A 24,899-nucleotide genomic window follows, 5' to 3' on the forward strand; every position below is an offset into this window, starting at 1 on the left:
TTTTGCTGGTTTGCTGGTTTTTGTAGAGAAGATGACTGAGATCTCATAGAAAAATCTCAGTCACTGTTTCTAAAAATGGATAGTTGCATCTTATAGGGTAGTTATAGCTTCCTCATTCAATATGTAATGACCTGTGCACCCCCGTGATCTCTTATTATGAATGCTGTAAGTGTAATTTTTACAAGGTAACTGTCTATCTAGATGTTCTTTGTAGTGAATGGAAAGAAATAGACACTTGTGTAAGGCCTCTGGGAACTAGGACTAATTCTACAAACTATTTCTGACAGTACTAATAACAGTATGACAACTCAGTCTCTTTTCTCTCTAGGAAATGATTGGGCACTAATCTGGCTGAATGCAAAAGAGTTTGTTTAACTGCTCAGGGTAGAGACTCAGAAATTCCCTAGTGCCAGAAATCCAGCTAGTGGAGCTGGTATTAAAAAAAAGAAAGACCACATCTCATGAAACCACGTTTTGTTATCTTTTAGTGTTAGTTTTACAGGGCAAGCTCACTGAGAAAGTTGATGGCAGAGAGGAAGGGAGACCCAAGGAGAAGCAGATGGCTTGCCACTATGTTTATCCACATTTGTCAACCAGCAGTTGAAAGGATGGAGAAACAAGGTGGGAGTCTTGCAAGATGTTCTGGTTTGATGGATGATCGAGATCCTGCCTCTCTCTTCTACAGTCACTAGTTGATTTAATCTGCTAAAGTTGTGTAATAACTGGTGTAAACTCAGTGTAGTCTTTATGGTAAGAGGACAAGTATCTAATATGTATCTAGAAATTGACTTACTATTTTCAGGATAAAGGATACAGTTTCTTCTGAGGTTTTTATCCCCCCAAAATACTCTTAGCGAGAGGCAGGCTTTCTTTTCCAAAATGGTCTGAGCTGAGCATCGGTATGACCTGAAAAACTTTAAATTAATATTGGCATCTCACTGGATAAGTGACCTTATGTTGGGGGCAGGATACAGAGTCCAAGAATGCAAGTCCGCAGGACAGTAGGGATCGGTGTGAACTGGGAGAGCAAGAGAGAGTCGAATAATAGCACATGGCATGGTTGAGCAAGGTTGCTCTCTGCAGATAATCAATCCAATATGAGGCCATGGGCTAGGCAGACCAAAGGAGCAGAGAAGGCATGTTTTCAATCACAGTGCAATAAGTAATTTTGTTGTTTCTTTTAGAGAAGGATTCTTATAAAATGGAAAGGGGGAAGGGATTTCTCAAACAGAAAAGGATAAAATAAAAGAATATGATCTGGCCTGGAACGATCCTTTAGACCATTAACAGCCAAATACTGGAATGGATTGACTATATTAAAATATTGTTGAAATACTGGTGTCAAATTATATTCAAAGGATACTGTTTCTTTATCTAAGCAAGCTATCTTCTGTCTAAATGGCAGTTTTCTGCTAATGAAGTCTCTGTCATTAGAAGTCCTTCTGTGTTCACAACTACTCTAGGTATTTTAAATTTCATTTTAAAATAGCAACAACAATTAGCCAACTAAGCCAAATTATTTTGCATGTTATGACAAAGGCCTACTTCAGTTGAAGTGCTTTTCTCTAATACTAATGAAATGAAATGAAAACACAGACTGTAGGCTACACCTGCATAAAATAAATGTTTAATTTTATTTTTTTTTTTCCCCTAAGACCTTTCTCCCCCTTGAAGCACAGATCCCAAAGCAAGTGAATACTATGCTCAAGTAATGAGGGCTCTTAGCAATTCCTGAAGTTTGGGAAGGTGCTAGAGTAGCACTGTTAAGACATGGTAGTCTGAAAAAGGCAGGTTTTGTTGATTGTAATGTAAAGCTGGTTCAAAACTGACTCTGCAACATTATATTTTTTTCTGTACACCCAGCATTGAACCCACATCATCTTTGGTACTGTGCCTGAGTCCCCACCACCCCTCAGGCCTTGAATGAAGAAGAGTTGCTGATGTGGGTGTTGGTGTAGACAACAAGTTGAATGACAAGATATTCTGTATATACAAATGTGTAACTCATTAGGACAGCTTTGATGTACTGTCCGTGTGAGTTGGGGGTGGCTGGAGGGTCAGTGTGGAGCCATGTGCAGGGAGGCCTGGCAGAAATGGTTCAAAAGGTGGGCAACCTCCTTCCTTGGGAGCAGAGTACCCACGGAGCGTCTCTTCACCTGCAGTTCCCCCCTGGCATTTGCCCCAGGTCTTGGCTATGGCAAAATGGTGCCTGTAAGAACTCTTGGCTCTGGGAGTCCTGCTAAGCATGCTCTGTGGTTTCTGAGCTGGCTCCGGCCCCCTCATGCAAAAATGGAACAAAAGCCCAGCTGAAGGGCAGGGGATAGATAAAATGGTCCTGCCCTTGCTCTCTTTGCTTCCCACCTGCTTTTCCACAGGTACTCCTTCAGGCAGGCGCCGGCCAAACCGGCAAGGAAATCCCTTCCCCAAATCCCGCGGGCTGGTTAATTCGTTAATCTCATTTTTGGCAATAAAGTACCCCCGAAGGGGCCGCCGCCCTGCCCCGGCTCTGAGCGCGCCCGAGCCCCGGCAGGTTCCTCCGCGAGTTAGAGACGGGGCCGGCCCCGGGATCCGTGCCGCGTTTCGTAGGCGGCCGGAGCCCCCCTCGGCGCCCCCAGACCTCTTCTGCGCGGGCTTGCACTGTACTATTTGAGGCGGGCGCGGGTGGAAGAACACGGCGGTGCCAGCTCCGCGCAAAGCTGGGCGGCGCAGGGATCCGGGCCGCGGTGCTGAGGCCGTCTGTCAGTCAGCGCGGCGGCGCCGGGACGCGGCCGGGGCGCAGCCGGCAGAAGGCGGTGCGGGGAGTACGCGCGGTTAACGGAGCCGGAGGGCGGCCGGCAGCGGGGAGGAGCGGCGAAGGAAGACGCGGCGGGGGGGGGGGGGGTAAAAAAAAAAAGAAGAAAAAAAGAAAAAAATATAAAAGAAGCGAGCTGCGTTTCTTCTGTACTGCAGGAAAAGGCTATTTCACGAGCGGTTGCCTCTCGCCCAGCCGGCTGCGATGCTGCTAGCCACCGTGCTGCCCTGGACGTTGGTTTTGCTTGGAGCTGCAGGTACGCCCGGGGCCGTGGGGCGCTGGCTGGGGCGGGGTGGTGCCGGGACCTGGTGGGGCGAACAATGGGGTCGGGCGGACCCCCGCCGCCGGGCTTTGGGGGGTGGGGGGAGACAACCCTCGGTGGGGTCCCCCCTCCCGGCCGCGCCTGGTGTGCGTGGTGGGGCGGCTGGTTCGTGCGCATTGTTCGCTATCGTGGGAGCCGGAGAGGAAAGATGGCTCGGGCTGTGCGAATTTGACAGGAGATAAGCGGAGGGGAGGGGGGGGGGGGGGGGTGTAGGTGAGAAGGGTGTGAGCGAGCGGCTGCTTCTGCGCTCTGGTGCCGCTGTCCGCGGGTGCGAGGGGAGGAATCGCTCCCCCTCCCCCGGGCTGGGGTTTCGGTGTGCTGTGAATCCCAGACAATGGAGATGAGGAAAAGAGGAGGCAAGCGAAGCGGAGAGGATGCTACGTGCGCTGTGTTAATGGTGTCGCCGGGCGAGGGAGGCGGTGGATTTTTCGTTGTCGCGTCGACTTCATTGTCAATACCGAGGCAGCTACTGCGCTGCTTGGCGGTGTCCGCCCCCGCCCATCCGCCCCGCTTCTTGCAAGTGGTTGCAAGTGCGGGGCAGAAATTGCAGCGAGTGCGGGGAGGGAAGAGATGCGATTGCAATTAAAGGCGGGGGCTAGAGCAGCTGTAAAAAGAAAAAAAAATTAAAAAAAAAATAGGGGGGGGCGGAGGGGTGCAGGACGGCTGGCAGTGATGGAGGGGGGAAGAGACGGGGCGCTGCGGGAGGGGGGCAGCGGGCCGCGCGCCGCTGCCGTTAAGGGAGCGGCAGCCGGGCGCGAGCGCTCCTGCTCGCGGGAGGGGGGGGGGGAGACGGGAGGGGTCGACCGCAGCCGCGGCCAATGGGGAGCGGGCGGCCGCGAGCGGGAGCGGCCGTTAGTCGCTCGGGTCGCCAACGTCCGTAACGGCCCCGGGCGCCGGCTGCCTGCCTCGGCCCGGGCCCTGGCCCCGGGAGATGACAGGTTGGCTGGGCGCGGTTACGGCCACACCTGTGCTGGCACCTCCCCCTCCGCCAGCGAGACCGTGGTCCGCCCCGACGTGCCGCCTTCCTGTTGCCATCCTTCGGCGAGCCTCGTCGCCCCAAGCCCCTTGCTCTGTGCTGGCCTTACCTGCACGCACTAGGAAGCGTTCCCTAGGGCGTTCTCTTGGCCGTGTGTTTCCTCCCTGTCCTGTCCTACATCCAGCTCATCAACCACTTCCCCACCCTTCTTTGCAAGCATCGTGGCCTAAGGCACTCAACCCTGATTGTCGCTGCTGTCTACCTCAAAACTGTCATTGCCTTTACTTGTTGCAGCCCCTTCTCAGCTCATCATTTTGTAACTACTTCCCAGTCGCTGCTACTGTTCTCTCAATAAAGCTCGCTCTCTGTCTAGATCCCTGCTATTTCTGGGTAGTTCCTGTACCCGTTTCTGTGTCCTTGCAGTGTACCCCAGTGCACTGTTCATTCCTGTCACAGACCTCACTGCACAGTCTCTTTTCACCCCTCGCTTTAGGTGCTATCCTTAACTACCATAACGCCTCACTTCCTCATTCCTGTAATGATGATTCCTTATCTCCTTAAGCAATTACTCCTGCTGTAGCTCTGTCTACTAACATAGTAACAATTGCTGTCTTGTTGTGGCTTAATTCCAGCTCCCATCATGGCGGACCATTGCCACCAGTGTGCTCAAGTCTGTTGCCAAATCAAGCCACCTGTTTAACATCAGCACAACACCCATTCTTAACAGTACACAGCTCTCCTGTGTCATAAGCACTACTATATAGCTTCTCTTTATTATAATTTTAAAAAAAATTATATTAGGACTTATTAGAGGGTATATGTAACAAATAAAGGGGAGTTGTCTTTCCATTTCCGGCACAGTTCTTCCCCATAGCCAGCTCTGCATCTGGCTCAGCCACGCCCTCTAATCACCATCTCTGCATACATTCTTGATCTCAACCATTATAAGATGCCAGACCTACTATCTGTGATTCTGTAGCTATCGCCTCTCTGACACATTCACACAGGCTTTCTCAGCTGTGGGAGGGCAGAATAAAGCATTTTTTTCAGGGGAAATAGATGGGAGTAAGCAAAGAAAAATTATCTGCATGTCATCTGTTGCCCCACTCAAATACATGTTTATCCAATAATAATAATTATGAATGCATAGAGTGCCTAGGGAGCTGCACAGCTGGAACTGGACTGTTAAATCAGCAGAAAATGGAGAACACAAAACCAAAATAAAATATTAAAAAGCTAGAACAAAGCAGCAGCACTGTTTATGGTAAAAGGGGCATGCAGCATATCAGTTATATTTTCCACGTTAAAGGATGCTTTGGTCTGCTAAAGCTTCTACCTCCTTTTTTTTCCCAGCTGACCTCACAACAGTCTGTGATGGGGGTAGAAAGGCAATTGCATTGGGCTTTGGAAGCTATGATGTTGAAGGAGATGTCAGTGAAAGAGAGGGACCAGCTACCATCACGCTAATAAAGAAACCTAAGTACAGCTTTACAGTAGCTTAAATGTAAAAGGAGGCAAGAGATAGATGCTTATTAGTGAAGAATCCCTGAAGAGCCTGTTGTCTGAGCGACAGTTATGTGGTAGGTTCAGAACAAAAGCATGCCTTTACATTTTTTAGAACAATTTCACGTTTTGTATGTATTCTTGTGGCCTGGGGTAGTGATGATTTATTTAATCTACTATTAAATTAAAACATTCCCTTATAATTTAGAAGCTGTTTATTTATAGACACAGCAGATGGCTCATCTCCTTTCATTTACATCCTGAGAACTATAGGTTCTTAAATAATGGAGAGTATTTTGTATAAACTTTATCCTCTTGACATATGAACTTGAAAAGTCCTGACTTGACTGTTGGATTTTTTGGAGGCGGATTTTTTTGTAGGTTGGTGGTGTGTTGGTTTTGGTTTTGTTTGTTTGTTGTGGTTTTTTTTAAGGACATTTAATGTAATTTAATGAATATCCAGTTTTTAAGTGTTAAAGCTTGTGGCTGCTCTCTGGACTGAAAGTACCTTCACTTTTCTTGGCTCATCTCCAGAAACCTATTCTAGCGATAGACCTTTAGGGTGTGATTGGTTTCTTGTTGATAAGAGAATGGCATGGTTTTTGGGGGGGCGAGTTGGTTGGTTTGGTTTGGGGTTTGGTGCTTTTTTTAGGTAATGCTATGGGTTTGCCTAGACTGGCTGGCAGGAAAGCAGAACCAATTGATGGGAGAGGAGGAGGGGATACTGCATCTGCTGCTGTCAGTCTGCAAGGAACAGAAAAATAGCTTTAGTAAGAGACAAAAGCACATTTTATTTTCTCATTTAAAAGGCCATCCTGCATTTTTACTCATTATTTAACACACCTGGTGATAATGCTTATATAGAGAATGCACAATTCTAGTTTTTTTTTGTTGGTTTTCCTGTGTGGCTTTTGAAGCATTGGTTTTGCAGGGCAGTATACTTCAGTATGATTTGATCTGTCAATAACAATTCTGTTGTACTCTAACTCACAATTTGCAAATAGTAAGACAGATATTATGAAGTCCCCAAAATGCCTGTGTAAGCAGACTGGGAGAAGCTGTCATTTTTGCAAGTGTGTATCATAGCTTTTATGCAGGGAACTATCAGAAAAAAATCAAGTAGGGGCCGTTACAGTATTTTTCAGGTGCAGTGACAAGATGGTGTCTTTGTTGTTTTCCCTATTCTATACCTTCACAAAGACCTTCACAAAGATAAAATAAGTAAACCAACTCAATTCTAAATATAAAAGTTTGAAGACAATCGGGAAACAAAATTGTGGTGTTTGTCTTCCTACAATAGCTTTCTATAACAGGGAGAATGTCTGGGAGTAACTTGGCTGAGGGTGTGTCTGTGAAGAGAACTACAGCTCCCAGGCATCTCCACTTTCCCAAATGCTGTCCTTTGCGCATGTTTTCATAGGACTTGATGTGTTAGTTTTCACCACAACACTCTCGTGGAGGAGGGGGGGGGAAGAGCCACCAGGCAAATAGACTTTTGAGACATAAAAATCACAGAATCAAATTTGAAGGTCAGATCTACGCTGGCTCTGGCTCCTTTTGTTTAGGAGAACGCGTTACCATCGTTTAAAGCCCTTGCTGATGCAAAGGGATGTAAATGAGGTGGGTTTGGCGGTGGTGCCGTTATGCCCTTTCAGTTCATGGTGCTGAAGTGCAGCTTCCCCACTGCAGCTGCTCATTAGGAACATTGCCTTTTGAAGTTACTGTGAGAGCCAAATGGCAGGCTTTCAGGCCCTTCTGATACATTGCATTTATAAGTGTCTAAGGCAGTAACTACGAAGTACCCGAATGAGATTTTTCTGTGGTTTTTAATTTACAATATAGTTGCCTTAAGAAAGTGAAATGGATAAAAATCAAGGATAAACTTAAGATTAAAATAATTTTTTCACGTACAGTTCAAGTCCAGTAGCTGCCATTGTATCCGTCGATGATGATAAGGCAGATAATTGATATCCATAGAGTAAAACATACCTGCAGCTTCTAGACCTTCCAAGGATAAATAAAAGAAAAGCTTGTGCCAAAACATGTTGAGGTGTACAGGGTAGGTGATGATGTATTTGAAAATGACCAGGCTACCTGACAGCTTCTGTTACAGCATTTTTTGGACCTCGCTATGGGCTTTGGCATGTGAGGTTGCTTTTGTTTTATCACAAGCAATAGATGTATTACAGGTACTTTACAAAACTATTGTTTGGACAAATGTAGAACACCAGTAGCCTTACTCCTGGTAACTTCAGATCTTTAGGCAGCTGCTGATGGAAAAGCTGATTTTGGGGGAGTAGCTAACAATGGAAGGTTTATCCTGCGAAGCAAGTGCAAATTGCTTTAAGGTACCAGAGTCCTTCTCTGAAGAAGCAGCAGCTGTGGGGTGTATTCATACTTCATAGTACTGTACTTAATAGCTGGATGAGTTATCCAAATTCTTAAGCCATCCCACTTAAAAAGTGAATAATTAGAATGGATATCTACTAATAATTTAGACCTGTGTATTTGCAGCAGAAACAAGGGAGCGATGTTACGTTTGAAGAAAATGAGAGGCTTGCACATGAAGATTAATATATCTCAACTTTCTACAGTATGTGCAAAATTAGACCTCAAATTTAAAAATAAGGGGGAGAGATTTTCAGATCAAGTCTGTAATTGTTCACTTTTTCTACAGTGCAGGTTCTGTGTTTCTTCCCTGTCTAGTTAACTAAGGTACTAAAGGTCTGTAAGGCTCTGACTGTCCACAGAAGTTAGTAGCAAACTTGGCATCAGTTGGCTTAAAGGCAGGTCACAGATGGACCCAAAACCAGGGAATGGCAGAAACTGATCCTACAACTATTTCTGGTAGCAATTTGTGATGGCGGGGATGAAGCCCTATATTTGTAAATCTGATGCAAGAAAATTAAGTTTAGGCTAGAGACAGTAAAGTGATATGTGTTGTAGTTGATCCTTTAGCTATTTGCATCCTAGATCTTATGACAAGACAGATGGAGATCTGCAGGGTGTGTTGTGAAAACTGGGAGTTGCCTGATTTAGTACAAACTTGGTAGAACGATGTGGACAATAATTTGGAAAGCCATTGAGATGGTTAATTTCCTAGGATGGAGAGACACAAACATCCATCACCTTATCAGGTTATTGTTTGCCAGGACAGAATGCATATAAAGAAACTTGTGACTGTTTTAAGTGTTTCAGAATTGTCAGTCTCATAATACCTTGAATAAATTTTTTTTTTTATAGAGAACTTTTAAAGACTGTTAAAACAATTGGGTCTTTATAATCAGGATAGCTACTTTTCACAATTTGTTATTGATTTTAAAAGTATGCAAGACAGGTTAATTTTCTTAAAATCCATCTACTCGGCACTGGTGAAGCTACATTTGGAGTGCTGTGTCCAATTCTGGGCTCCCCAGTACAAAAAAGACACAGACTTACTGGAGTGAGTCCACTGAAGGGACTGGAGCATCTTTTGTATGAGGAGAGGCTGAGAAAGGCTGACACTGTTGAGCCTGGGAAAGAGAATACTTGAGGGGATCTTAGTCAATGTGGATAAATACCTGTTGTGAGGGAATGAAGAAAGAAACGAGGCTTTCCTCACTGATGCCCAGTGACAGAACAAGAGACAACAGGCACAAATCGGAATACAGGAAATCCTGTCCGAACACAAGAAAACAGAAAAACACCCCCCCCCCCCCCCTTTTTTTTTTTTTTTTTTTTTTTTTATTGTGAGGGTGGTAGTTGAATCCTGGAACAGGTTGCCCAGAGAGATCGTGGAGCCTCCATCCATGGAGGCATTCAAAACCCATCTGGACAGATTACTGGGTAACCTCCTGTAGCTGCCTCCCAGTGTTGGACTAGATGATCTTGGGAGGTCCCTTCCAACCTCAATGATTTTGTGATTTTAGTACAACTACTGCTATAGAAATAGTTATAATAGATGGTTATGCTTATTTAAATACTTAATTTACTTTTTCATTTTTTGTTTATATCAGTGATACATATTAACCTTGAAATCTTTAAGATAAAGAAGAATGTTAATTATTGGTTACTGTTTTATGTTTAATAATAATTTACCATGTTGGTTAACTTGAAATACCTTTCCAAAGACATGGAAGGCAGTGTGTAAACCTGTGTGAAAAGGTTGGGAAGTGTGTGAAGTAAAGGGTTAGAATGAGTCAGTGGACATATTCAGACTACATTTTGAGCTCATTTTGGGCAGAGTATGGTATATTGGCACTTGAAAGGTTGTTTCCATAGGTGAGTCCTGGCTGAGTTTTACATAGAAAGTGTAGTTGACCAGGTGATAAACGATGACAAATAGTGATGAAAGTTTTATAAAATGGAAATAGAAAACCAGTGTCTCCAAATCTGAATGGGCTTTTCCAGATGTTTCATGTATTGTATCTCTTGTCCCAAAAGGAACTGTATAAAAAATGTTACCGGAACTGCAGTATATTCATAAAGAAGTTAGTTAATTGTCACTGAAATTAGTTTGTAATATTGTAAACTTTCTTGTTTTATTAAAAAAAACCCCAACCCTAAATATTTCTTTAAAAAAAAATAAAAACCAAAAACAACCTACAGTTATTTACAGTGGGTTTTAAATGCTGTCTTTTTAACATGAGGATTGATATATATTAAGGATTCAAAAATTTAAATCCTATTTTTTTCAGTGCCTTCCTATCTAGGATATTCAAGGCTGCATTTAAATATGATATAAAAGATGAACAGCCAATTTGGTGGTGTTTGCACAATATTGGCAAATTGGTCTTAATGTGTGGTATTATTGCATAATCTTATGTTTAAAATAAACACTGGAAATAATTGAAGAAACCTCAGAATTTGGAAATGCTTGTTGGTGGTTCTTCACATCCCACTAAAAAGCAGGCTGTCTTTGCATATTAATCACTCTTTCAAAGGAAGTTTGCCTTATTTGCATTGTGCATGCACTGAGGAGTCCCATAGTGTGCCTGAGAAAAAAAGGGGGGGAATTGGAATTGTTGTTCTCAAAAGGGTTTTTATTCCATTCAAGTGGAAAGACTGAATGCAGGAGAATTAGCGCAGTGTTTTGTAGAAGAACAGTCCTATTTGGTCATTGCATTTCATGTGGAGCAGTCCTGGCTTGTAAGGCGTCCGAATGCTGGGGGTAGGGTTAAGAGGGGAGTGACTCATTGTATGATGTAATTTACAGGATGCAAGATACTCTCAATTAAATGTACAAATATTCTATGGATTATCAGGCAATTGGGATTTAAAATAAAATATTGGTGAAATGTTTAGTGTTTGCCTTTTATGAATACAGGCCTTGATACCTTTGGAAAATATGTGGAAGGTGTCAAGGTTGGGGAAATTTTCAGGTTGCATAAATTTTGGAATAGCAATGTTTCTTAGGTCTGCATCACTTCTCTGATAATATGGTTTTACATTACTTCAGCTGTTAACTTTGGAGCAATGTGGGGTCTTGCTACCTTTGTCTGTACTCTTTCTGTTCTGGTTGCAAATCCAGGAAAGCTGAGCTTTTCTGTTACTTTTACGTTGGACATCCTCATATAAGCAAGGAAGATGTCTGATAGTCTCAAAAAACTCAAACCTTTTTATTGAAATGTGAACTTTAGCAAATGGTAGAGATGTTTCGATGCGTGACAGCTCTCAAACTATTTTGCTTGTTATCCTAAATGAGAAGATGTACAGATAAAAGATATAGGTGTAAATATATATATATATATATGTAGTATGCTGTAGTGGGAATTTTATTTTGAAAGGAGCTGTGGCACGATGGGTAAGAGTATTGGCCTGCAAATTGAGTCTGTGACTGTGGTGGTTATGAGTAGCATTATCAATAACTTCTGTTGTAAGTACAGGTGAAACCTAAATCTGTTCCTGTGGTGACATTATTTCTCCATTGCCTTCAGCAGAAACAAAGACATATGTTGGAGGGAGAAACTGCAGCTCAGACATCTAATACAATCACTGTACATCCCAAATCCAAAGATGTTATCCTATGTTTGTGTTTAATCAAGAATATTGAGCTCTATGGTTTGCTGAAGTCCTTGGTATCTTTTTTTTTTTTTGCTTATCTTCACATTATCAACTACTTGGGCGTATTTTCTCACACTGAAATAATGTCATTTTGTTCTGCCAGAAAAATATCAAGTAGTTTCCTGTTAATGTAAAATTCACAAGGGTATGAATGAAGCAATGTAAACCAGTAGGAGTTTTAGAAACAGTTATCCTATGAACTAATGAGAGCAGAAAAATCTTGAGTGTTGATGTTCTGGCTGGGGTAAGGTTGATTTTAACTTGAAAAAGTCTTTCCAGAAATTAATCACAGGAATGGAGCTTTTGGTGTTTTTGTTGTTGCCATCTGTAATACAAAATCATATCTTAGCTGAACAGAGTGGGGTTTTTGTTGTGAGCATGAGGAATTTTTGTGTAAATTTGGTAACGCTATTAATTCAAGAATATAGGAAGAGCATTCTTCTGATAAAATTTCACAGTTTTTTGTATTTTAGTCAGAAAGGTTGGGCTTATGATGTATGTGTGCAAGTGCGTATATTCCGGGGTAGAAATGGAAAGATTTTCATAATGTATCAAAGCTTTGCCTGTATGTCGTTGCGGTTACCACATCTACAGTCAGAAGGAAAAAAATCCCAAACCATCTATGCAATACACTTTCCATTATTTTGCACATTTATTGTCTTCATATGTTTATATAAAGCACATTGCACTTCCAGTGTGTAGAGGTTAAGTATAGTAGCAAATAATATATACAACTAAAGTTGATGTTATATTTCTATCTGTGATGTGTTTTAATGATAGATGCCTCAACATTTAGTTGTTGAATTGTTGTGCAAGCTGTGGCATCGTTACGATAAAACAATGCACTTACACAGTGCGCTTCTGCGTGTACTTTGAAAGCCTTATAAATAATAATTTTTAAAACTTTCTCTCTAGCTGTGGGTATAAAACACTTATCAATGTTTTGTGCAGTTCAGGATCTAGCATGCAAAATGCATGCTCACAGTATTGGCTAATTATAATTTTTCAAGAACTTCATTTTGTGTTTTTGAATATGTTAATACTGAGAGAAACAGTCATCAGACACTTGCATATACCATTTTAGAAAAATATAATCAACAGCTGCTTGTCCAAGTAACTTATTAAATTACAATAAGCCTGCAAAATTGAGACGAACAGACTACTATAACCATATTTCAGTTGTAGTGTTTTCAAAAGATAATCCCTTAGAAGTATAACATGCTTTTAGGGGTTGTGAACAGACGTACAGAATTACTCCATAGTCCCCTAAATCCTTTTGGAGTTTAATCTCTTCATGATCTGCAGGATGCAACTTAAAGGCATTTAGCATTTATTACATACTCCCTAGTGGTTGGTATTTGTTAGAAAAAACCAGGCATATTGGAATACTATTAAGAAAATAAAATGTTCAAATACATTTGTTATGGACATGTAGTCTTCAAGAACTAACAGATACTAAGAAAGCCATCATAAATGAAAATCTTAATGAATACTATGAAGAGGTATGAATACTATTTCGCTTTTCTCCCTATTGTCATCACTAGAATTCTGGCTGGTCATTTCTCTGTCCCTTCTGTCATGACTGAACTGTAGCTATATATGTACACCTTGTTTTGCATATGTAAAGCTTCTCTAGCTCTGTTCAGCTCACTAGCATTTTTTCCGTTCTAGCTTTTGTCTTTCCGCAGCTGGATATGTCTACAAGAAAAAGAAATAACACTGTTTTTCTATCAGTTCTGCAGCAATTGCTTGTTTATTATTGTAGTGATTTTGTATCTGCAGTTTAAAAGCTGATTGGCTGCAGAATTTTTTCAGCTTTGGTCTTTAAGCTGAGTTTTGCTTAAGAGAACTCATTGGCCTGTAAGAAAAGGAATGGCATATGGAGTAGAGATTTAATTTAATATGGATTCATCTCCTAGCTTTGCCATTGGCTTTTTTGCGGATGGTCTTTGGCCAGTCAGCTCTATCATTTTTCTCCATTTCTCTGTAAAATGAATATTTCATAAAATACTTCATTTGTACAAGCAAATTTAGAGTAGTTTGTGCTTTATGGACAAAAATAATGCAAAGAATGAAGTACTGCAGTGCATGCTTGTGTTTGTATCTAGGAGAAGACTGTAATTTTCCGCTTCAAGCTAGCATGAATGTTAGCTCTAGATTAAGGCTATACTGTGAAATGTTTCTGTTTAATGGAATAAAAGTTATTTTGTCTTGAAGTACCTTTCAGGGTACTTGAAAATGGGTATTTCTGTTGGTAGGATGCTTTTATTCCTAGCAAAGAAGTGTGTTTTTTATGGTCATGCTCTTGTTCAGTTTTCTTTTGTGTAGTATCATTCATTAGGAGGTAAATCCTGCACTTAGGCATGTGTGCAAAACTGTTAACCACAAGTTAAATGTAATATTCAGGGAGGAACTTGTCTCACCTGTTCTGAAATACTGTACGGAGGGATCATGTCAAGTGGGCACCCTGTTAACCTGATTACTGCGCAAGAGTCAGAGTGAGTACTTGAGTAAAGATTAATGTAAAACTGCAGACTGGCCAAAGACCACACTTTTCAAATAAGTGGACATTCCTGTGAGTTGAAATGAGTTGTGGTAATCTTCCTTACACCTGCTGAAAAAAATAGGAATTTGATTGAATGAGGAAAAAAATAACCTTATGAGGAAGCATTTTTTTTCACATAGGACCTGCCTTGCTGCTCACACTAAAATTCATTTGACCTGCTGTTTCCAATAATGATTTGCTGTGGGTGATTAGGAAAAAGTATAGAAAACTTAAGTATACAGTGATCTTTTCCTTGCTGGATGCTTTCAGCTCATTTGAACAGTAGTACTGTTAGTATTTAAAACACTTAGTCTGTCAGCTTTTCATAGTATTTCACACTAAAGTTCTGTTGTGTTGCAAGAACGGAAATCTTCCTCTTCACTTATCATCAGCATCCAAACATGATCAAGTAACCTATTAAACAAACTCATACTTATCTGATTTATTCTTTTACTCAGTCTCTCTGCCAGAAGATGACTTGCAGTGTATTGAAGTGTTTTAATTGGACTCTTTCTTTTAAATACACATTTTCTGAAGCAGTTATGTTTCCATTATTTTGCTAAATAGACATTGAATATTCAGGTTAAAAAGATGCCCTTTGTACTTGGAGCAAAGCTGTTGAAACAATATCTGAGGGATGTTTACCTTGTATTTTTCCTGTGTGCATAGTCACAGGGCAAACACACTTCAAATATTTCTTTTTTTTATCAATAACAATGATTTGTGTTTGCTTATACAACAATAGTAGAAATAAACTTGTTAGACAAAAGCTTGTTGTTTTTGTGCTTGCATCATTTTATTGCTAAAATAATAACTTGTGGTAAATGAGAAAACGCTAAATGCTGTACTGTTCTCATAATAGCAATAAATGAAAGCAGTCACTTTCTTTTTAATATGTACACTTAAATTTCTGATAACCTGTCTCTCTGTTTTAGTTATTGTCTACCTTTTGAAAATCTTAAACCCCAAAGAAAAGATGAATACGCCAGTTATCTATAGATGAAAGTCCTACTGTATTCTGATTTCAAAACTCACTTTGGTTAAAAGAAACTGTGTATGGAAAATGCTTGTTTTATGAGAATGGATCTAGGTTTAGATGAAATTACAAGCCAAACATGTACCAAGTCATTGACTGTTTCTGTTGCAGTTGTCCATGAACTTAAGGTTCGCTTTTTTTGTGGCTTTGTAGCTAGCTACAGTCATTGTGTCAGGTCTAGAGAATGGTTAGTTCCATATTCAGAAGCTTTTGTGTATTCCTAGTAGTTTTTTCTCATGAACTTAAATTGGTACATGCACATAAGACTTGAGATAAAAATAGCAAATCCCACACTAACTGATTTCATGTGTTAAGGCACTGCATTATTTATGTATTTCTGCAATGTCTTTTGTGTGCAAATGCAGTTGTGATTTATTATTTATTGGGACATACAGAAGTACCTGCAAGGTAAAGATACTTTATCAGGTGAATGGTTTTATCTTATCTCCTTTTTCTTGGAGATTGCAGTGAGTAGTGGGACCAGAAGAATTTAGTTGAAGTGGTGAGTGAAAGCAATGCTGCTGATTCCCTTGGAATTCAGCACTTTAAATGGATTAGAACTAAAAATATCTCTGCCTGACACTGCATCAGATCCGGAAGCATTTTAAAGTATCTGTATTTACATATTTGATGTAAATTTAAAAAGATTACCACATTTGGGCTAAATGATAGCGTTGTAAATATAAGCTCTTTGGGAATCAGTATTCTTACTGGAACATTTTAATGATGGACATAACTAAAATTAACGAGTATTTTGCTAAAATGGTAGCCCACAGAACAAGTATTTCAGAAAGAAAATATAACCTTGGTTTTATATACAGGATGTATAATTCACTCCTTAGATATGTGGAAGCCCTAACAAGAATTAACCTCCTTGTGTAACTTTGGGGTGGTGTGGAATCTTTTAGCATTTTGACCATATCTTACTCTTTCACATGTAACTGTGCATTGTACTTATAGTTTTGAAGTACTTCTGCTCAGTTTGTAGTCTTCTGCACCTTCACAAAATGAGTAAAATGTGGGGACGTGAGAAAAGAATGCATAGCTTACACCAACAAAAAGGAATGGGTGGTTGGTTACATGGATTCTTCTCAAGGAAATTACCATTGGTTTTGCATTTCTCTGTAAATAATTTTTTATCTTGCTGATCAATTCTAGTGCCAATGTAGCTCCTGTTTTTGTTAAATGATGGTGTGTTAACACTGCATTATGGCTTGAGATGTACTCTTGCTTATAATCGCATAAAACCCAGAAATTGTATTTTAACAATGGAAAGTGAAATAATCACATTTTGTGCTTATTTAAAAGCCTGGAATTGCATTAGCACAAATTATGATCTTTTAATATTAATTGTGTTATGTGCTCCTGTTTTGTTTGGACTGCGTTCAGTTTGTTAGTCCTGAGATGGAAAAGCACTTTCATCTTTGGTTGCTAGACAAATGCCATTGTAATTGTCTTCCATTTTTATAGGTGAGATCTGGTCTTGTTATCTCACTGTGGACAGCACATCTAATACCAGATTCCTGTCTTGCTTACAATTACGGGAATTGGAAGCAAGTCCAGTGGAATGGGGGTAGCTTTGATTATGCTGCTGCTTTATATATCATGTTAGACATTGGAAGACTATATTACATCATCTGATATACTTTTTCCTCATTTGGGACATGGCACTTGCATACTAGAGGATGTTTTTGTGCAGCTAGCCTTAGAAATTACGTAATGTTTTGAGAAGTATTTGGTTTTTAAGAGTCAGTTGTTAAGTAAGGCAAAAGATCTAGAATGGTTTGGGGTTTTCTTCTGCATTGTATTTCTTTCATGTTACGTGTGAAGAATACTGGCTAAGGCTGATTATCTTGCAAGGGTATTTCTTTGTATATGTTTCAAACCAAATCTGAACATGAGTGTTAATAATGTGCAGTGTTACAGTTAGACTTAGCATTCTCAGTCTACTGGGCATATAGCAACAATCCTAAATATTAACAGAAGTAGGGAAGCTCATGTAAATGTTGCTTAAATTAGCTCACAGATGGGTGGATTAATGGTAATAGTTTTTACTTTCATATAGCAGATAAATGATCTTGGTGCCCTTGCAGAGAGGCTGAAACAGAGAAATATATAATCACACGGTAAAAGTAATTTTTTTTTTTTTTTTTTTTAAGGTGTGATGGTATCACTATGTTAAGACTCCCTATGCATTCTTATTTTCCTAACTGCTGGAAAATAATTATAAATTGATGCAATATTTTTTTTTCCATTATATTGAACATTTCTGTTAATTTTCGGCCCATATTTATTGTAACTGCAGAGCTATTGGCTGCATGCTCAATAGCTCTAAAGATGTGTTTCTGCTGATGTTGAAGACATGTATTGGTCTTCATTTGTTGCTTCTGCAGATTTCTAGAAGTTGAGGAAGACTTAAGTGCATGTTATACTGATGCATTTGATAGATCAACTGTGTGCACTGCAGGGAACATCTATTGAGTTGTTTCTGCTTTCATTTCATTTAGATGTTTATAGAGGTCATAAATTAAAGACAGTGAAGTAAAAGACGGGTAAGATTTGAAAGCTCTTGTCCAGGTTAAGATTTTGAACTCCACTAGGTGGCACTAATTTATTGTTCTGTTGATAAAGTTGCTTTTTCTGGAAAAAAACACTGAATGCAGTTTGTAAATTATGGCGGGAGATTTTTACTTCTGGAATAGGAAACATGAATAAGATGATGAAGATCAGTAATACTGAATCTGTTTATCTTGTGTATACATATATGGTATCCTTCATGACCCTGTGCTTTTGAAGTGGAGTAATGAACTGATATTTTGGGTGGCATAGGCAAATCATAAGCATATTTTTAAAATATTTAGAACTCAGAAGATATATCAGAAGAAATAATTGCCTAGTTTTTTTTATCCTCTTCACTTAAACATCCTCTGCATATGTTAAAGACAAGAAACTGGTGCGATGTATTGGTGCAGGCAGCATTTGATGGACAGCTGGGTTTTTCGTAATTGTGTCTCATAACATCTCAGCATGCAGAAGCTTGGTCTGATAAGGAGAAGGAAAGAGTATTTCTGGGGGATTATGATCATACAAGTACTATCTTTGGTTAGCATCAAAACGATTTCAACATGATAGTGCTGAAGGGCTTTGGATATGATATGAGCGTATTTTATTCTAGCACTAAGGGTAGAAATGGCCATGACAGTTATTTTTGTAAAGTTGTTACACAAAGAGTTCTCAAAAAAGGTGCTCTGTGTCATGCTGAGCCAAGCTCTATGTCCAGTGTACAAAGATGACAGATTAATCAGAGGAGCTAGACTGGTATGTTCCCCTGCCATCCTTGAAAATGTTGTTCTGAGAAAGACGTTTGGAGTACTCCTTGACTCATTTAACAGTTGACCATTTTTGGCTTGCTGGGAAGAAATTTCTCTTTGCAGTTGGAAGACTGTGAGGCTGGAGAGAGAACTTTGTCTGCAAAAGCTGTAGGTGTTCTGCTATTTACAGTTGTGGCAGGGTAGAAAATTAGCTAGTTAGCTCAGAGCTAGTGCTTGAGGACGGCATGCAGTAACTTAACCTCTCGTCTTTTTTTCTGCATTGCATGTGCCATCAAATACTGCCTTTGATGGCATTGTAAATGTAAGAGTCTCATATGGACCTTGGTTTCAAGCCAGTAGGGGAGATTTTTAGGATGCTATATGAGAATAAATGTTGAATAAGGCTTTGTTCTACCAAACAGTACCTTATTTTCTTAATCTAATCTTGTTTTCCATCGAGCTGAGGGGGAGCTATAAGCAGTGTTGCAGTTTTGCCTCTGTTGACTTTGAATCCAGAACTGGTGGGTGTTTCAATCTGGTGCCGCAGAAGAGAAAAGAGAGCTTAGCTTCTCTTAGGATTTTTGTCTGAACTCAGGAGCCCTTGCTCTTGTGCTTACAGAGTATGTACAGGTACACCTCCAGTCCCCCTCCTTCCATAAAGTAAAGACTGTGCATTTCCTGTCTTCCTGGCAAGTGATTTGCAAGTAAGTGGTCTTCCAGAGAAAACAGGCTCTCTGTTTTGTCGTTTACGATATCTGCTTTCTGTCTGGCCTGTATTTGAAGGGATGAAGTCTTTCAGGAGAACCTGGAGTCTCAGAAGTGTAAAATCTGATAGTAAATCTCTAGCCATTTATCAGTATTGTAGTTGTTGAATGGTCTATACCATCAGGCTTCTGATCCTTCAATTGTACTTTTTGGAGTCGTGTGTAGAACTTATGGCAGCTACCCACTGAACTGTGTATTACCCCGGGGACTTGCTGTGCTGTTGGGATAGGTCAGTGCACTTTTTCAACGGGTGGTGGCTTTGTCTACTCCTGTTTGGCACAGGGTTTTTCTATAGTCCTGAAAAATGAGTTTCACATCTGAAACCAGTTTTCAGGATCTCAAATCTTACTCCTGTGCTAGCCAGCTCTTTGCTTGAAGTTATTCATGAGGCAGGGCAAGGGCAGGTTTAAAACCCATATGACAAGGCTGTGACTCTGCAAAACCTCTATCAAGATGTTTACACGGACAGTGGCTTAATCAGACAAGACACTACAGTGATACACGAGGGAATTGAAATACATTTTTGTTTAGTTGGCAGTCTGCCTTCAGGCATTTGTGTGTTAAGTACCATGAAACAGTTTGATTTATGGGCTGATGTTCTTTGTCTGGTTTAGGCTTTGTTGTGTTTTTTTTTGTTTTGTTTTGTTTTTCTCTTAAACTATAGATTCAGTTGCTCCTCCGGCTCCTGATACATAATTGTAGTTATCTTTCACGAAGCATAGCACACTGCCATCTGCCTAGACTCTCTTCCAGTGAAATTGACATTTTTTAAAAAAAATCTTTTTCCCTCTTGATGCCATTAATTTTTCATAAATTTATGTGCTTTAAGAATTTAACCCTTTGTGAGGAGGCAGTTGGTGATCTGTCATGGCTTTGAGTCTTATGCTTGTCCAAGTGGTTCAGTTTTCATTTTTAGTGTAGCTTTGTTTTAATGATGCAAGGACTTCCCTATTAAATTAAAATGGCCTGTAGGTGAACACTGTAAAAATCCCACAACATACATAGTGTTTTCAGATAGTATATAAAAGGCATGAGCTGATAAAATGTTATTTGTTTGAATCTTATTCAGGCATAGATTACCAAATAAAGATTTTACAGAATTTATGAAAATAGATTACCCTTCTGGGTTATAATCAGTATATTTCCTAGTGACTTTTTTCCACTGCCATTTTTTTCTCTTCTTCATAATTTCTGTGTCTTGCTTGCTGCATATTGTTTAGCAATTGCAATTTGAAGTTTTGATATTACCGTTCTAGATATGAGTGTATAAATGCATTGTTAATAACTTTGTCATGTCAAGTGTGGCTACAAGTGCTTGGGAATAGTTTCTGTCTGTCCTCTGAGGCTGATGGGGACTGGATGCCTGCTGTTCTTTGGACATATCACAAATCTAATTGTAAATCGGCCTAAAAAGGGGAAATTTACTGAAGCGTAACTAGGTCTGTTTGATTTGTTCTGTTGGGATAATCAATCAGGACTGATGACGGAGGTGGGTAGAGACATGGTGGGGGGCGGGGGCGGATGATAAGTATAAGGTCTGTTTTCCAGAACAGAAGGTGGAATAGTAATTTATTATCTGACATTCTTTGAAAACAGATGGAAAATACTATGCTTATAGATTTGCAAGGGAAAGAATTTTGGAAGCAGGCTTTGCATATGTCCTTCCCCCCCTTTTTTGCATGCTTAGAAAAACAGAACAGTTAAGTTCTTCCTTGTTATTGGAAGCAAACTTGGATGGTGTTGAGCTGAGTCCTGCTGTTGAGATGGATAGCATGTATAAAAAAAATCCGCAAACAATCCAACCTGAATGTGTTAAATAGATTGAAAAAGTGTGAATAAAATAAGAATGGCTGAGAAGTACAATAAGCTCTGTGAGTTATGCATAATTCTCATAGTATAATTTGCATTTTTTTTTTAATGTGGTACAGGGCAGTAGCAAAGAACTCTGTGCTGGAGATAATTATTTTGTAAAGAAAGAGGAGTTGTTAAAGGCTAAAAATGCCTACTATTTTTAAAAAAAGAACATTTGAATAAATGGCATGTGAATCAGTAGGCAATGTATGTGCCCATGTGCAGTAATGACACATTTATGTAATGTACTGTGGTTTGGTTTTACTTGTTTGTGGCTTTTTTCAAGGTGGCTATTAATTTAGACTAGATTTTTGTGTTACTTTCATCATTGTATTTTTACTTTTATGACAACATGGAAGTTTACTGCTTTGTGGTGGTTTTTTTCCTGTAGTGAGTGTAAATGACAGAGGTAATTCTCATTCTCTGCAAATTAAAAGAAACTGACACTGAGTTTAACATCATTGGTGTAACAGTGTGGTCTGCTATAGATGGAGCACAGATAAGAGTATTTGTGCGTTATGCAATTGTTCCTTGTGGCAAGTAAGTGCCCTCTGGGTGTCTGCTTTATAGTCTTCAGACTGTGATCAGACATTACAGAAGTTCCTAAAGGCCACAAAATATTGTATAGAAACAGCAGTAAGCATTTATGATTGAAGCTAGTTACTCTGCCTGTGTCAGGTAGTGGCTTTTTCTACTGCAGAATTGGAGAATAGTGGTAAAAACCTTCAGAAGCCAATTTAAAGTGTGGAATCGGACAGATGGTTACTTAACCTAAGTACTCTGAAAACTCTGTGAAGACACTTGTCCCATTCCACTGTCTGGGAAGTCTAGGGACCCTTGGGTCATAGTTTGAGCTGCTGTATTAAGTGACGTGAATACTTTCTTACACGTACAACTTGGCAGAGTGGTCCATTGGAGCACCTCGATGGAGGAAATAACTGCTCACAAGATCATGCAGCCATGGAGGAGATAGTATCAAGAATCTCCCAATTCCTGGGCATGTGAAGTTGCATCGGAAATGTATTAGACTTCGAAATTTCAATTTACAACTCTGGAGGCAACTCAAGTTCATGTTTGGTTGGTTGGTTTTTTTCCTTCTAATTAAAAAAAAAGAAAAAGGCATAACATGAGTGTTAACAAGAGATGAAGTAGAAAAATCACATCTTCATGCATTTACAAGGCATTTCCATTTTAATGGAAAGCTTCAATATCAACCACTTGCACTCTTATCATTCTTGTTTATAGTATATTGTCATAATTTGAGTGTAAATTTTAACCTCTAAAGCTCTGACTTGCTCTTCTGGTTTTCTGTCATAAAAGGTAACATTTTCTTTTTTCTTCTTTCGTATATTTCTTCCTCTTTTGCATGGAAAAAGCAGAAAAGGGGAAAGATGACAATGCAGTTATTTCCAATTAAAAGTTGAGCAGGTCCTATATGAGCCTTGTCTAATTCATTGTAGATTACTGCTTTAGAATTAGAAAATTGTGTTATAAATCGTGATGTCATTTCCAATTAATCAAATTCAGGCGTAAGCTCACATGTTCCCTTGAGCGCTTGCCCATTATGAACAGCTGCATCGTGTGCTTTGATGTCTTGGAGAAACAGTGGGATCACTGTTCTAACTTCAAACTGCTTTTCCTTGCTGTTTTCTTCGTTTAGTGTTAAGTTTATGGTATTGCATAAGATGCAAAGGAGAACACTTAATATAAATCATTGGCAGGAAATTGCTTAGAAATTCTATCATTTCAACTTCAGTACTGTGTCAGAATTTTAGCAAACGTGTTTTTAAAAGCAGAAGTCTTTTAATGCTTACAAATAAATGAGAATTAAGGGAAGAATTGTCCTTGAAGGGGGGGAAAAACCAGCTTAATTCAGAGGTAAGTGTACTTAAGAGGGGGGAAAAAATCTAGTGTAAATGGAGAGAGCTGAGAGTTAGTTTTCAAGAAAAGTTTTAATTGGAGTGACATTGCTTGTGCATAGATAAAATTTAGCTATTTGTCTGTCTAGTATTTCAGAGAATATGCATGTGTTTTCCTGTGGTATTTTGTGAAGTGGGCAGGCCAGAATGCATAGAGAGAACTGGGTTAATTCACTCCTGATTTGTGCATGTGAAGGGGGGGTGTCTCTATCCAGAAAATCGTTATTTCTTGCACTGAAAGTTAGGTGCTTTAAAAAACAACAAGAAGACTGGAGATAATGGATCTATCAATTAATTACGTGTTTGTAAGAAGGGGTCTTGCATCTGGGAGGGGTGGGGAGGGGATAACAGAAGATAAGAGAAGCACTGTCACGTTGGTTTGGGTTAAGGTTGGGAAGTGGTGTAAAGTAACAGTAGAAGATGATTTTTCTTTTTCCAACTGCCTGACCAATTCAGGGCTGACCAAAAGTTAAAGCATGTTATTAAGGGCATTGTCCAAACGCCTCACAAACACTGACAGGCTTGAGGCATCCATCACCTCTCTAGGAAGCCTGTTCCAGTGTTTGACCACCCTCTCAGTAAAGAAATGCTTCCTAATTTCCAGTCTGAGCCTCCCCTGACACAGCTTTGAACCATTTCCACGCGTCCTCTCACTGGATCCCAAGGGAGAAGAGCTCAGCACCTCCCTCTCCACATCCCCTCCTCAGGAAGCTGTAGAGAGCAATGAGGTCGCCCTTCACCCTCCTTTTCTCCAAACTGGACAAGCCCAAAGCCCTCAGCCGCTCCTCACAGGATATTCCTCCCAGCCCTTTCACCAGCTTTGTTGCTCTCCTCTGGATGCACTCAAGGACCTTCACATTCTTCTTAAACTGTGGGGCCCAGAACTGCACACTGTACTCAAGGTGAGGCTGCCCCAATGCTGAATACAGTGGGATAATCCCCTCTTTTGACCGGCTGGTCATACTGTGTTTGATGCACCCCAGGATGCAGTTTGCCCTCCCAGCTGCCAGGGCACACTGCTGACTCGTACTGAGCCCACTGTCCACCAGCCCCCCCCAGATCCCTTTCTGCAGGGCTGCTCTCCAGCCATTCCTCTCCCAATCTATACTTGTGCCCAAAGTTACTCAGTCTCAGATGCAGAATCCAGTTCTTGTTCTTGTTAAATTTCATGCCATTGATGATTCCCAATGTTCCAGTCTATCTAGATCTTTCTGCAAAGCCTCTCTGTTTTAAATTCAGGGATTTCTATATGGGATTGGATGGTTGTATCTGACTATTTATTAGGTTTCAAGGAAGCTTAAAAATACATTCTCATTTTTATTTTCAACGGTAATAATTTTTTTCAGAATCATAGTGAGTCATGTTCTCATAGGGTTGTTGTTGTTTAACTAAATGACAGAACTGACTAAATTCATGCTTTCATGCATATATGAGATACCATGGTTCTTATACCATCTGTTACCAAGAGAAATCCACGTTTGTAAATTCTTTAACACTTTGCAAGTTTGTTTTTACGTTTGCAGAAATTTTAGGAAGAGTAGGGGAAATAGAGCAGGTGATTAAAAGTAAAACTCAAGTGGGACTTCAGTGATGCAAAGCATTGTATGCATTTACTTGGTAGTGTACTGGTCAGAGGAGGCCAAGTATCTGGTTTGGGTTTTTAGTATGTTCATCAGCCGCTCACAGAAGATGATGTTACTCAAAAATTATTCTACAAAAACTGCAGATCACTCGCTATATTTACCCTATCATTAACCAAGTTTTTTTTAAATTGTTTATGGCTGTAATTGCAGCTCATTATCTCTGTTCTGATGAAGTAAAGGATTAGGATGTTCAAG

At 40.1% G+C, this 24,899-nt stretch overlaps 3 protein-coding genes across 11 annotated transcripts in view; 2 read left to right on the plus strand and 1 right to left on the minus strand.

The window, feature by feature from the left end:
- Positions 1-24,899, minus strand: part of ZW10 (zw10 kinetochore protein) — a 563,481-nt gene that overhangs the window by 189,207 nt on the left and 349,375 nt on the right. The gene's annotated exons all lie outside the window — the stretch shown is intronic.
- NCAM1 (neural cell adhesion molecule 1) overlaps positions 2,701-24,899 on the plus strand; it is a 152,673-nt gene continuing 130,474 nt past the window's right edge. For 3 of the 8 annotated variants that reach the window (XM_049799551.1, XM_049799552.1, XM_049799549.1), the window contains exon 1: positions 2,708-3,047. In XM_049799551.1, coding sequence (XP_049655508.1) covers positions 2,996-3,047 — 52 coding nt within the window. In that variant the 5' untranslated portion in view covers positions 2,708-2,995. Of the gene's footprint in view, positions 3,048-24,899 lie in introns of all 8 variants that reach the window. The other 5 variants (XM_049799553.1, XM_049799550.1, XM_049799546.1 and 2 more) reach the window with 4 other exon arrangements.
- LOC126038182 (uncharacterized) overlaps positions 23,863-24,899 on the plus strand; it is a 178,771-nt gene continuing 177,734 nt past the window's right edge. For both annotated transcript variants that reach the window (XM_049799543.1, XM_049799544.1), the window contains exon 1: positions 23,863-23,963. The gene's annotated coding sequence lies outside the window, so the exon portion shown is untranslated. The remainder of the gene's footprint in view (positions 23,964-24,899) is intronic.

The sequence above is a fragment of the Accipiter gentilis genome, chromosome 5 (assembly GCF_929443795.1).
Source record: "Accipiter gentilis chromosome 5, bAccGen1.1, whole genome shotgun sequence".
NCBI lineage: Eukaryota > Metazoa > Chordata > Aves > Accipitriformes > Accipitridae > Astur > Astur gentilis.